At 43.3% G+C, this 14,975-nt stretch overlaps 1 protein-coding gene across 2 annotated transcripts; it reads right to left on the minus strand.

The window, feature by feature from the left end:
- Window positions 1–5,272: 5,272 nt before the first annotated feature.
- Window positions 5,273–10,695, minus strand: c5h2orf42 (chromosome 5 C2orf42 homolog). 2 transcript variants are annotated; one of them, XM_021602123.2, is made up of 8 exons: window positions 10,539–10,695; window positions 8,897–10,146; window positions 8,671–8,784; window positions 8,023–8,127; window positions 7,802–7,909; window positions 6,719–6,819; window positions 6,367–6,529; window positions 5,273–6,264 (listed from the first exon to the last, which is right to left on the minus strand). In XM_021602123.2, the coding sequence occupies exons 2-8, from the start codon at window positions 10,089–10,091 to the stop codon at window positions 6,038–6,040; spliced, it is 2,013 nt and encodes a 670-aa protein (XP_021457798.2). In that variant the 5' UTR covers window positions 10,092–10,146; window positions 10,539–10,695; the 3' UTR covers window positions 5,273–6,037. The 2 variants fall into 2 exon arrangements, with proteins under 2 accessions (XP_021457798.2, XP_021457799.2); XM_021602124.2 differs by having other exon boundaries at window positions 8,897–10,128; window positions 10,539–10,680.
- Window positions 10,696–14,975: the final 4,280 nt, after the last annotated feature.

The following is a 14,975-nucleotide window of genomic DNA, read 5'->3' on the forward strand; positions in this document are numbered from 1 at the left end:
TCATTCAAATGTCTATAGATGGTTGACATCTAGTGGAACCCCTAGGCAGTGCAACATCATTAATATCTCAAGGGGATTTCATTGTGAACTGTGGTGAATACATACAAAGCTCAGATTTCTCACTTCCTGTTTTGATTTCTCCTCAGGATTTTGCCTGCCAAATGAGTTCTGTTATACTCACAGACATCATTCAGACAGTTTTAGAAACTTTAGAGTGTTTTCTATCCAATACTAATAATATATGCATATATTAGCAACTTAGACTGAGGAGCGGGCCGTTTACTTTGGGCAACTTATTCATCCAAGCTACTCAATACACTACTCCAAGATTAACACTACTCACTAGCTTTAAGCACCAACTGTCAGAGCAGCTCACAGATTACTGCACCTGTACATAGCCCATCTATAATTTAGCCCAAACAACTACCTCTTTCCCAACTGTATTTAATTAATTTATTTATTTTGCTCCTTTGCACCCCATTATTTTTATTTCTACTTTGCACATTCTTCCATTGCAAAACTACCATTCCAGTGTTTTACTTGCTATATTGTATTTACCTTGCCACCATGGCCTTTTTTGCCTTTACCTCCCTTCTCACCTCATTTGCTCACATTGTATATAGACTTTGTTATAGACACATTGTTTAGACTGTATTATTGACTGTATGTTTTGTTTTACTCCATGTGTAACTCTGTGTCGTTGTATCTGTCGAACTGCTTTGCTTTATCTTGGCCAGGTCGCAATTGTAAATGAGAACTTGTTCTCAACTTGCCTACCTGGTTAAATAAAGGTAAAATAAATAAATAAATACTGCCCCCCAGCCATAAGAAGTTAAGAGGTGGGGATCATACAAGAGTAATAAAGGCCCAGTGCACAAATTTTGAGGGATTTTTTTTCTGATTTATCATGGGGTGCTGCAGCACCCTCAACACCCCAACTTCCCGTGGCACTGCAGCTCTGGGAATTAGCAATGTTCCTACTAACGTTCTAACGATGAACTTAACCTTAAGATGCATTTGGGAAACTGGGCCCAGGGCCGCCAGTTCACTGATGGATGGGAGGAGAGAGGGAAGAGAGTTGATTAGATAGCTGTGCTTATACCCCAAAACTTGTCCCTTCATCAGAGAGAGAGAGAGAGAGAGAGAGAGAGAGAGAGAGAAAGAAAGAAAGAAAGAAAGAAAGAAAGAAAGAAAGAAAGAAAGAAAGAAAGAAAGAAAAAGGAGAAAGCTTCAATGACGAGAAGCACAAAGAGAAAGAAGAATGAGGATGAGCAGAAGAGAATAATAAAACAGAGAGGGAGGGAGGGAGGGAGGGAGGGAGGGAGGGAGGGAGGGAGGGAGGGAGGGAGGGAGGGAGGGAGGGAGGGAGGGAGGGAGGGAGAAAAATAAGTTTGTTGAGATTCTGGCAGCGACACTGGGACTATCATTTCAATACATCAGGACAATGAATGAGGCTTTCAGCGAGCTGTAATAAGAATTTGATAAATCATGAGACCAGAATTAACCAGACGTCACAACAATGAGACTCCTCTGATGGATGGAGGGAGGGCCACGGCACAGATTACTCATAGAGGAAGAGAGGAGAGTGGGAAGGAGAAGGGGAGGAGAGGAGGATGCATTGGGTACAAGGTCAAAACAGGGTCTGAGAGAGAGGAAAGGAGATGTGCCAGGCAAAGAGAGGGGAGAAGAAAGGGAGATAGGGATGGGAAAAGAGAGAGAAAAGAGGTAACAGACTGCAACTGAGAAGATATAGGAGGACAGAGATAAGAAAGGTGGGGCAGTGAGAAATAAAGAGAGGAAGAGAGAGGGGGGTGAGGGAGTGGACACTATGGGAGGCAGACATTATATCTGCCATATCTCTGTAGTAGTACATCAGTTATCACAGAACAGTTTATCTCTCCCTCCCCTCTCCCTCCCTAACTCCCTCACACTCTGCCTCCCTCCACCTCTCTCCCTCTTTCCTTCCTTCCTTCCCTCCCTCTCTCCAGCCCTCCTCTCTCTCAGTCTGGATCATATTTATTTTTTTAACCTTTAATTAACTAGGCAAGCCAGTTAAGAACAAATTCTTATTTACAATGACGGCCTACCTGGCTGAGGGATGTTTATTTAATGAGCGCAGTCTGGAGGGGGTAATGGAATCTGCCCTAACACCATTAACCATGAGGCTTATCAGCTCTGCTCTGCATGGGGACACACGTCAGCACACTGCACCCCTTCGTTCTCTACACCACTCCAGTCCTCCAGTACCCCCAACAAAACACATTTTATTGTAGCCCTTGACAAGCACACCTGATTCAACTAATCATCAAGCTCTCGAACAGTTAAATCAGGTGTTTTTGTTCGGGGCTACAGCAAAAATGTGGCCGCTAACACAGGTCTGGGATCAGATTACCCATGTAACTGCAGCCTAACCCTGAGTGTGAGGTTTTACAAAAAAGTGGTAAAAGGCTAAAAGTGACTAGAGAACAGTCCTAAAGGGGTAACTGTTTATATGTTGTTGTTGCTAAGTTGACATGGAGGACAGTCTTGTGATAAAGGGTTAGGAGGACTAGAGTAAGTTATGGTTAGTATTAGTTCAAGTACAAGTTATAGTTTACTTGCCATATTCCAGTTCAAGTTTATTGGCCATACCCAAGTTAAATTTTGCCATATATAGTAACTACATTGGAAATAGAGGTCTCCCATTAAAACAGCCTTACATTAGATAGGTCTGATGATGGCTACACAGCCATGTAAATGAGCAGAGAGTTCTCATCAGTCATCCTGCCAGTCTCTCAGTCCCATTAGAATTATGACCATAATTGGCCCATGTATCCTCAGGCTACTGACTCCTCTCCTCTCTGATGGAACTACTTACAGCCCTACTCAGCCCAGCCACTCAACACTACACTACTTGTGTGTGTGTGTGTGTGTGTGTGTGTGTGTGTGTGTGTGTGTGTGTGTGTGTGTGTGTGTGTGTGTGTGTGTGTGTGTGTGTGTGTGTGAGAGAGAGAGAGAGCTGGGTTGGACTGGTGTGTGTGATGTTATATGATCTGATTTGTTGTGATCACCAAAGGACTGTGTACTGGAGATCAGAAGGATCCCACTCCCTTTGTGATCAAGTGAATCCCAGACATGCCACACTTTAATACTATTAGTGAATTAGCCAAGCTGAACAGAACGAGACAATGCATGGCTTCATGACCTTCTATAGTAATACTGTACCCTGGACACAACGTCTGAGTGGGAGAAACAAGCAAATAGAGAAGAGAAGAAATGTCTCTCATATGAAGCTCACTGGGATACTAATGGTCCTTATGAGAGTACAACATCACAACAATATAAATGGTTTTAATGTTATAATTTTGAACATATATGCTGTGCCATTCTTCTTAGTACATGTACTCACCCTTGACTCTCAGAAGCCACACAAGAGTTGTTCGAAGGTAAGGGGTTCCTCTACATAGAAGATCGTAGGAAATCCCAGGACATTGTGTCTATAATACTGTAATAAGCTCACATACTTTCACTGACGAGTAAGATATTAATTTCTCATCGGGCAGACCATTTCTGTAGTCTTATAAATACATTCTTATCAGGTTTTTGCTTAGAAGCCCTTAATGCAATTGTTTGTCAAATAGTTTTGTGTTCTACTTGTAACCCTGGTTGTCCTGAAAAATAAAATGGTAAAATACATCAATGTGATGCACAATATGAGGGCAACAAGCATATTAATAAAATGAGTGAATTTCAACTTGTTTTGCTGTGGGAAGCCTGGTTACAATGGAGGAAAACAGGTCGGATAAATGGTGCTGTAATGGGACAGAGCGAGGAACACAGGGTCAGAGAGGATTGTACAAACTAGGGACGAGTGGGGTCACCACTGAACCCAGCATCCCGTCAGTAACCAACAACATTCCAGAGAGAGAGACACTGAGAGACAAAAAGAGATAGGGGGGAGAAGGGTGGAGAGAGAGAGAAAGAGGGCAGTGAGGGAGGGAGGGAGGGAGAGAGAGTAGGTGGTATTGGCAGGCGAGTGATGTGTGATTGGGTTGGTTGGTTTAATGATTGACAGCCAGGCCTTAGAGGTCAGTAGTTAAGTGATCCATTGAGTCTCAGAGGTACTGATTGACATCTGCTAATTACTTCATTGTCTCAGTGTTCTTTAATTAGACTGTGGGTGAATCTCAAGTCTCAATACTCCTCTCTCTGAAGTCTGCACTTGCTCGCTCCCCATCTTGGATTGGACTAAGCTGACGGACCTAGAGGGAGTGTCCAAAGGAAGTGTAAAAAATGTTGCACGTAGTACCTGAACATGTATTAAATAATATAAATATGTACAGTATCTCCATCTCGACCACCTGCAGGTTTTCCCTGTATGGTTTGAGTGTGAGCACCCTTTGGATTCTATTTAGTTTTTTACCCTTAGCCGTGTACTATATAGCTTAGGCGCAGACTGACACTCATTTTCTCTGTAATTGAGAAGAACAAGGCTAAGAGAGAGCTGTCGTCTCAGTGTGTCTGTAGGCTGGCGTTGACAGACACAGAGACACACATGCACACACACACAGTCACAGAGCGCTGGCTCCTCACAATTCCATCATTAAGGGACACATACACACTAGTGCGCACACAAACACACACTGCGCACCAGCTAAAATAATTTTGTGACCCTGAGATTTGAATCATATTCTACTTGACATGTGGCCTTCGCTCCAATTCTTTTACCAATGTAATTCTCTCCCTCCCTCCCTCCCTCTCCCTCTTTCCAGCCCGCTCCTTCATCCTCATCCAACTTTCAAGCTCGCTTTCATGCTGTCAAACAGGATGTTTCTCTTCTCTCGCTTAGTGTCACACACTCTTGTGGAGGTTGTCTCCCGGGGGTCTGAGAGGGAGGACGAATAGGGCCGGGAGCCATCGATGTTCTGACACCCACACACCTCTGATACACTAATGTCCTCCTCCTACTCCGTACATCACTAATTTGGCATGTGGTTCACTAAGGAGCATTAACTGAATCAATTAGTACATGTAAAAGTGGATCTTATTCTGAGACTGTGTGGTTATGATAATATCCTGAGAAGGAGTGTGTAATTGAAGTGAGCTGTCTGTTCATCGGGGGATGGAGCCATGGCCAAACGTTGGACAGTTACGTTTCTATAAAGCAAAACATAATTTCTCTCTTCTGTTGGCACTAGTCCAGTTTGTAGAACACTGGTGTGAAATTGTTAGCCGATGTCACCACCTGGTGGACAAAGACTAAGCTCAACACTTTGGCAGAAAAAAAAGCAACAAGTGTGCACACTCTTTAATCAGTAAAATAATTCATGTAAAGGATGGGAGGGAGCGAAGCTAAGAAATAGAAAAGTTGATTTTCAGAGAAGAAAGACTGTCTATTCTCAAAGTCAATACATGTATTAATCTACACTACAAACAAACAAAAAGACAACAAACCATTATGTTATTCAGTAACTACGGGCACAAATGTACATTTTCTACTCGACAGTGAATTAGATCACTACACACCAGAAAGTTCTTATTCATTATACACCACTTATAAATGCACACACACATGCAAAGGGTATTCAATCAGATGTCATTCATTTACAATCCTTCAGACACACACATAAGCCTCACACACGTTTGTCATTTGATTAACTCAATGACTTGATATTACATTCAGATGCTACTTCTCTGCAGAGTAGCTAATGTTATCAAGCGCCTGCGATTTGATACATAGAAGTCATGTAATAGCGTGAATTAACACAAATCCATGTTAGCTGCAATGGAAGGGACATTGGGTAACTTTGGGAGAAGAGTGTGCAAACAGTGTGCAAACAGTGATATAAAAAATACAATTCTTGGCCATCAGCAGCACTCTTTCACATCTCTTCTTTCCTTCTCTCAAAATGTCCCCCCCCCAATTCTCTCTCTAAAAACTGGTCCCCCTTCATCTCCCTCTATCTAAAAACAATGCTCTAGACTTTCATAATTCCCAGAACTATTAACTAACAGATCCTCCAGTGATTTCTCATGGGACAGTTGCCTGTGGAACTTTTTATTTGGGAAGGGAGGTCTCTGATGATGACTTGCAACCCCCCCTCTCTGTCCCCCCTCCCGCTCCGGTGCGTCTCGGCGTTCCATCACAGTATTCCGTCTGTCCTCCGTGCTGGTGACCATACTGGAAGCGGATGCGGAGCTCTCCGACGCGACAGCGAGGCAGGATGTCTGGGATCCACTCGATCACAAAGGGAGTGGGATCCTTCTGATCCGCTGTACACAGTCCTGTGGTGATCACAACAAATCAGATCATATGACATCACACATAGCAGTCCAGCCCAGCTCTCTCTCTCTCACACACACACACACACACACACACACACTGACCGACTTGGAGAAAGGTGCGTAGCTCCAGGGGTCGTATGGCCTGGGATCTGTCCGTCCGGCTGTAGCCCTCAGTGGGGTGAGGATGAAGAGGCTCGGGGCAGCGGAACGGAGAGTAGGAACCATCACTGTTCTTCACAAAACTCTGGCTCAACTCCAGGGGCAGCTAGACAGACAGAGGAAGACAGCGAGTGGGAGAAGGATGCATGGTGAGATAGAAAGTCACAGAGTGACTAAGACCAAAACATACCAACACCCTGTGTTCAGACTGCTCATGACACGAGCAGTCTGAAGACCGTGTGAGTGGATGAGATGAAGGAGGGAGATGGGGAGGAGTGAAGAAGAGGGAGCTGACCTCTGGGGTGTCGAAGATGCGTTTCACCTGCATCAGGTTGGTGATGTGCCAGGTGTACTTGGGGAAGGAGCCATGGTGCAGATCATCATTCCTCACAAACGCTGACCAAAGAAAACAAAAAGATAAAACGTGTTTCCCTCGTAACTCAGCCTAAAACTGGTGGTTACTTTAGTGTCATGTTTGGTGTTGGGTTAAGGTTTACCTGTAGTTGCATTAGGGTTAGTCTCGTGAGGCCATCTTTCCAAATCTCATCTTGATGACTCAAATATTGGTCTGGAGAACTTCAGTATTGGATTTTGCATTTGAATGGGAGTGCAGGCTCGCATTTGATTGTCTCAGAGTAGAAATTCAAATGAGTTGTTTTTTCCTAGTTTTGATTGTGCCTCTTTTCCTACCGGTTAGACAACATTTTAGTAGCCTATTCTGCCTTCTTTTTTGTATGGTATGCTAGTTAGCCTGTTGCAAGTCAGAAAATATTTTAGAAACATAACCTCTGTTTGGAGCTCCACCCAATCAAAATGTTTGATTGATTTGATAGGTGGCAATATGTCACTAGCATTCATCTAGAATCCACCGTATTTTTGGCATCTTTCGGCTGACAAGTTCCCCAGGAGTTGGGAACAATGTAAACGAAGCCTGGGTGTCCGAGGCTGTTCGGGTTAGAATACGCTCATTTGAAGCGTTATACAGTGAGCTCCAAAAGTATTGGGACAGTGACAATTTTTTGTTGTTGTTTTGGTTCTGTACTCCAGCATTTTAAATGATACAATGACTATGAGGTTAAGTGCAGACTGTCAGCTTTAATTTGAAGGTATTTTCATCCATATGGTAGGAAACAGTTTAGAAATTATGACACTTTTGGTACATACTGCCCCCATTTCAGGGGACCAAAAGTATTGGTACCCTCAAATTAAAGATGACAGTCTGAACATTAACCTCATGGTCATTGTGTCATTTAAAATCCAAAGTGCTGAAGTACAGAACCAAAACAACAACAAACAAGGGTCACTGTCCCAGTACTTTAGGAGCTCACTATGGTTGAATTCGGGATGGCGTTGGGTTGTGGTTAGGGTTAAGGGTTACCTGAGGTAGCATTAGGCAGCCGTCTCTTCTTGGAGCCCAGGGACAGACGATACTGCAGGGCGTTGAAGAACACATGGGGGATGTGGAACAGCAGAGGCTCCGGCTGACCTGGAGACAACAACATCTTTATCATCATCGTCAATTAGACAAACACAGAGGCACAGAGGGCTGTGTGTGTGTGTGTGTGTGTGTGTGTGTGTGTGTGTGTGTGTGTGTGTTACCATCAAACTGGTAGTGCATGGTCAGGTGGATCCTCTCTGTAACGCTGGCTAGCCACTGCTGGAAGCCCAGGGTCACCAGGCTCTCATCCACAGGCTGACTGCTCCCTGACACACACACAAGTCATAATTCATTAAAAGAGATAGAATAATATAATATGACCTTTTAATGCTCAAGAATCTGTGGTTTATTGGATACCGTTAAGGGGCAGAAAGGCAGTGAGAAAGGCCGTGAGAGACAGAAAGGGAGGACAGATGGACAGGACAGAGGCAGTGGTTGAGACACAGAGCGACAGAGAGAAAGGAGGCAGGCAGGCTGCACCTGCGTTCTTGAGCCCAATAGAAACAGGAGCACAATGACCAGGAGGTTTCCTCTGACAAGGCCTCCTCTACCCATCCTAGCTCTACCCACCCTACAGGACATACAGCTGAATGGAGGGAGGAGAGAGAAGGAAGGAGGGACTTACAGGGGAAAATGAAGAAGAAAGGAGTGACAGAGGAAAAAGAGGATAGATGATCACAGAGAAGGACAGATCGAGAGAAAAAAATTGTGCTCAGGCAGATTTCAAAGAACATAAAAAAGATCCTATTTTCATGATGAGGCACTCGCACTTCTATAGGATGAACAGTGTGATTGACAGGGCAGCTCACCAATGAGGTGCTCTTCCAGGCGGAGTCTCTTGGTTTTGTGAGCGGTGATTGGTTCAGGCAGCTGAGGTGGGCTGGAGCCACAGAGGACTGTGCAGTCAGCATTCTGTTGTACACCTGTAGTACAGATGACAACAGAGTCTCCTACAGGTACTGCAGTGAACACATACATACACCATGAAATATTACACAAAGACCACACACATCAATCCCTCTCCTAGGGACCTACCATTGGAGCTGTAGTTGAGGAAACCTGTGAACTCTGAGGCCAGTTTCTCGTCGCTGCTGAAGGCGCAAACACAGGCATAGAAGTGGAGACAGAGGTATGGAGCTGCAGGGCCAGCATCAGCACCAGGCCGAGAGGTGGAGTCAGGTAAGACACCAGAGGAGACGCCACCTGAGGACCCTCTCACCTCCCCATCCCCATTCTGGGAGGTTTCCACGGCCACTCTTCCCCCTGCCGTACCTCCTCTGACACCTCCTTGACAGGAACACTGAAACACAGCCCCCTCTCTGACCTTCCCCTTCCCCTTCCCCCCAACAGCAGACCCTCCCGCGCCTACAGTTAGGTGCAGCAGCCCCAGAGGATGACTTGGTCCACTGTGACATTTCACCACCAGAGTATCTTTGTTCACCCGCTGAACCAGGGGTCCCGGGGACTCAGTAGCTAACCTCCAGAGCTCTTCCCTGGCCTCGGCTGAGGCCTGAAGCCCCTCCAGGATAGAGCTCTTCAGGGGGAGAGGGGTGGCCTGCGCCTGGCACTCCATGGCCTGCTTCACGTGGACACAGGGAGTGACGGAGTTAGACAAGCCATGCTTGGAGGGGGGGTTGGTCAGAACAGCTGCCTGCTGTGACTGGCTCTGGCCTGACCTTTGACCGTTGGCATGGCGACAGGTGGGCAGGAAGCAGCGGCCCATGTTGACCCGGGTCAGCAGAGTCGCCCCTTCACTCGTGGCAATGGCCGTATCGGTGGGGACAAGCTCTATGAACCCCCGCTGTGTTGCAGCCGCTCCCACCCCTCTCACTCGCTGACAGACAGAGAACACCTGCACACCTCCACCTGAGGATTCACCACATCTTCCTTCATCTCCCTCTTCATCTTCCCCTCCTCCGTCAATCACCACCCGCACCACCTCCATCGCCCCTCTCTTGGCCCCTCTGCCTCCCCCCACAGCCCCCCCATCTCTGAAGACAATTCCACAAGCCTTGTTCTTGCAGCTGAGCCCACGGGTGCCGTTGAAAACACCACACTGGGGACACTTCCTGATCCCTCGTAGGGTGGGCTTGCCCAGATTGGACAGAAAGGAGGGGTTGGTGCTGGTAGCAGTCTTCTTGCTACTCTCTCTCTGCTTTGAGCAAAGGTTGTGGGGTGTCGGGGCAACCACCGATGCAGGAGGTGAGGTTACTGCCACACCAGACTCCATTTGGGCAGCCGGTCTCCACTGGCAGTTGGCCTGAAGTCTGGAAGACAGAGTAGGTCTGAAAAGAGAACCGATACAGCCTGATCTAATTTCAGCAAGTAGATATTACTGTAATCAATGTGATCAAAAAATAACTTAGGCCATAATGCAATCTTTTGTTCCAGTCAAGCCTTTGTAGGTCTGTTTCGCGTTTCCTTATGTAATCAGAAATAAGTGGGGGGGTTTTAATACAAAATATAACAAATAATTTATCATAAAAAAAACGGTTACTTTTCAACACATGTAACTTTGATAAGAAAGGAATAGAAAAGCCAATTTATGTAGGATGACATTGTTCCTGAAGTGAACAATAACGGTGCGTAAAATGCGTCCATAATTATACCAGACGCATCGCAATCTACTGCTCCACGCCTGTGTTTGAACCATGATTGGTTACAGCTGAATGCATACCTGTGTTTTTTTCACTACCTATAATCCTGGTGCTGTATGGTCGTTCCAGTTTTCATACACAAACCTCCTCTTCTCCTCGACCGTCGCCATTCCTCCTTACATCCGTGTCTCCGCATTGCGCCTGTAACGAGCATCCTGATTGGGTAGGGTGTTGGACAATGACTTATACATAAAGTAGATGTTTAACTCACCGCACGTCCATCTTGGTACTCCCCCACGGTTGTAAAATAGTAATGGCGTATTTTTGATAGCACTAACTCCACAGATAGCAAAGATCTATTACTAGCTCATTGTTCTAACTCCACAAAGGTTCACTGGACAAAGCCTATGCGGATATGAATGGTGTTTTTGGATATATGCTGAAAATAAATGTGGTGGTAAAAACAGGTTTAAACCATACTCTCATGGAACTAGTATTACTATAGAACGTCGGTTATGTAATAATAACCCCAACATGTCCGTTTTTTTTCAGTGGACGATTAGGAGGGGATTAGTTTTACCAAACTGCTCTGTAATTTTGGGGTGTTTTCTCATTCTCAATATGACGGAAACTCAGAGGCTCTTCTAGGCGTGAAGATATTTTAAATGTCTAGGAATAACCTAATATTGGCTTAATGGCCTTCAGTTCGGAGAAAGTCAAAAATAAAAATGCGTATCAATAATAACCATAAACGGTAACCTATGCAGACCTGACGTATTTAGCAATGTATCAATTTATTGGCACAATATCGTCCACGTCATATTTTAAAAGAGAAGTATGGCACTAGAAAGGTTTAAATGTGACAAAACAGATCATTCATCTGTAGGCTAGTGCATATCGCTTTGTTTTAAGCATAAATATGCTCCCCATGTTCATACCCAAACTGGGTGCAGCACCAGTTAAAAAACTCTGTAATAATCCCTAAAAACACAGGGATGACGATTCGCCGGGATAAGTATTATCATAAGAATTTGGGAGTTTGCCGAAAAACAGTAGGTTTTTGCGGCTGGGGTAATAACCTTCCTGACAAATAAAAATTACTGACATGGCAGTTCGGACAAAACTAAATTAGGGATGTGGTGATTCGTGCTCGTGGACATAATTACATTACCTGAGCTCCCCAGTAAAATGTATTCTGTCCGAATATGGCTTTATAAAATCTTATACATTTTGTTCTAGGATTATCTTCATCAGATGTCACCTTTTTGTTAATTTTAAAGCATTTATGTAATTTAAAAAAGCACATAAGGCTTCATAATACAAAAAGGTCGGGTTAATTTATTGACATATCATAGAACAAAAGGTATATAATCTCATAAACTAGTGATAACCTCAGACCTTATTTTCGACATTTATCCCCAAACCCCTATTCTTTCCCCATTCATTTTTCTCTGAATGAACCAGAGGTAACTAATTTCCGGGTTTTAGGACTACAAACTGGCGAGCTCTATAGAAATGCATTTAATGACTACATTGTTTTTTGCCACGTTTATTCTATTACAGACACCTTCATTCAAATGCTTTTAAATTGTGAGCTATACATAAAAATATAAAAGTCCTTAAAGTATATATGTTTTTGGTCAATGTTAGTTGTTGTTGTTCAGGGGCAGATTGACAAGGCAGTAACCCACTGTTAACCCACTGTTCCCAGTCATTGTAAATACACATTTGTTCTCAAATGACTTGCCTAGTTAAATAAAGGTCAAATTACAAAATGCATTCCTATGGAGGACTGCTCCTACTGGGGAGTGAAAATATGGCTGACCAGTGGCTTCAAAGCCACTCAAATGGTCACTACATAGCATCAGCAATAAAATGTTTGTTGCCACGTTCACATGCTATTCAGATCTAGATAGCAAGTCGGAAATGTCCCAAGTTATCTGGTTGGCGTGTTCAACCAGTTAGTAAATCGGATATTTCCGACTAGCAAGTGAAGGCAGCGTATATACATTACTGGTGTTGGTCACATGGCCGAGATGAAAGGCCTTTCCAGAGAAGAGAATCAAGTGACATGTAGTTTCTATGTTGTTCATACACTGTGTTTGAATTTCTGATCTACAGGTATGTAATGTATGTAGGCCTGCCCTGCTCTTGTAATTCCAGTTTCTGTTACTTACAAAACGTGTTATCTGATGACAAAAATCTATGGATCTGAATACAAGTAGGAAAGCTCATTGTAAACAAAAAAGCATTTCGTTGTAAGACTGGACCACCTCTCACAATACTCTCAACTCAAGCCTGTAAAAACACAGTAACAAAAAGTGTGATGGAGATAGAAATATGATCCGTTTCCGCAAGCAATGTTTATAAGCATCAGCATTTTAATGGGACAAAGCAAGAACACGTTATAGCATCAGCAACATAACCCCACCCCCAAAACATAAGGTCTATCCTTAGGCACTGCCTACTCTATGATAAATTGGTTGGTTAAAATTAAATTAACTCAAAGTAAGGCAACACAATGGGTCTCATCCAACTGTATTATTTAAACAAGTCCATGGGGGGGGGGGGGGGGGGGGGCACAGTGCAAAATTATGATCCATTCAAGTTTCATTTTTTACGTTTGATAACTATTTACTACTTTGTCATAAAAAAACACCAAAAAGTTCAATATTTAGGTTGTATACACAGAATAACTTTAATTCTACATTACTTTTCAGTATAGATCATTTTTGCACTGCCGTTCGCTCTCCTCAGGCCCCTGGAAGAATCAAATGTTGCACTGTCCCTACATTGTAATGGACCAGCATTTAGCAGTGATGCTAATATGCCCCAGTCTAGTTTAAATCCCCAGCCCTGGCCGTCAAAAAGCAAGCAAGCTTCCATAATTAACATGAGGTTTCTTCCTCTTTATACAGCGTCAGAACTGTTGAACAGACTTTGTTTGGTTATTTACATACAAAACAGTATACGTACGTACGCCCTCCTAAAACAAAAGTTTCAACAGGAAAAAAGTGGAATGCAAAACAATTCAAAATACCTAGAATTTGTGTAACATCAAATTTTGTGAAAAGGTAACTAAGTAATAGTATTGTGCAATATTTGTCTGCCTTAAAAAGAAAGAAGAACAGTGGCAGTAATCCCTGCAATTGTTTCTTAGTTGAGATATTGAGATTTTTAAAAAAATACAACAGTTGACATCCATTTGATTCGTTTTTTATAAACATAAAAAACAAAAAAGGTTCTTACATTTCACATGATTCCATGGAGTCATTGATTTAAACATTTCTTTAAAATGACAGTCCCAAAAAAAAAAAAAAAAAGGCAAAGCTCGTTTCTTAACGATATCAGCAGTGGAAATCGTTCAAAACAAACCAACGAGAAAAAGCAAATCCAAAATATGTCTTTATCATTTAATAGTACTTTAATTAAAAATGGCATAGTCCTTTGATTCATGAGTCAGTTGTAGGGTGTGTGTACGCATGTATACAGTACCAGTCAAAAGTTCAGACACCTACTCATTCCAGTTGTTTTTTGTTTTACTATTTTCTGCATTGTAGACTAGTGGAGATATCAAAACTATGAAATAACACATATGGAATCATGTAGTAACCAAACAAAAAAAAAGTGTTAAAGAAAACATTTTACATTCTTCAAATTAGCTACCCTTTGCTTTGATGACAGCTTTGCACCCTCTTGGCATTCTCTCAACCAGCTTCATGAGGTAGTCACCTGGAATTAATTTCAATTAAGAGGTGTGCCTTGTTAAAAGTTAATTTGTGGAATTTCTTTCCTTCTAAATGCCTTTCAGCCAATCAGTTGTGATGTGACTAGGTAGGGGTGGTATACAGAAGATAACCCTATTTGGTAAAAGACAAAGTCCATATTATGGCTAGAAAAACTCAAATAAGCAAAGAGAAATGACAGTCCATCATTACGTTAAGACATGGTCAGTCAATGCGGAAAATTTCAAGAAGTTTGAAAGTTTCTTCAAGTGCAGTCGCAAAAACCATCCAGCGCAATGATGAAACTGACTCTCTTGAGGACCGTCAGAGGAATGGTTGACCCAGAATTACCTCTGCTACTGAGGATAAGTTTATTAGTTACCAGCCCCAGAAATTGCATCCCAAATAAATGCTACACAGTGTTCAAGTAACAGACATCAACTGTTCAGAGGAAACTGTGTGAATCAGGCCTTCATGGTCCAATTGCTGCAAGGAAACCACTACTAAAGGACACCAATAAGAAGAGACTTGTTTGGGCCAAGAAACACGACCAATGGACATGAGATCGGTGGAAATCTTTCCTTTGGTCTGATGAGTCCAAATTAGATTTTTGGTTCCAACAGCAGTGTCTTTGTGAGACGCAGAGTAGGTTAACAGATGATCTCTGCATGTGTGGTTCCCCTGTGAAGTATGGAGGACGAGGTGTGATGGTGCTTTGCCGGTGACACTGTCTGATTTATTTAGAATTCAAGGCACACTTGACCAGCATGGCTATCACAGCATTCTGCAGCG

Source organism: Oncorhynchus mykiss, chromosome 5 (assembly GCF_013265735.2).
Source record: "Oncorhynchus mykiss isolate Arlee chromosome 5, USDA_OmykA_1.1, whole genome shotgun sequence".
Classification (NCBI taxonomy): Eukaryota; Metazoa; Chordata; class Actinopteri; order Salmoniformes; family Salmonidae; genus Oncorhynchus; species Oncorhynchus mykiss.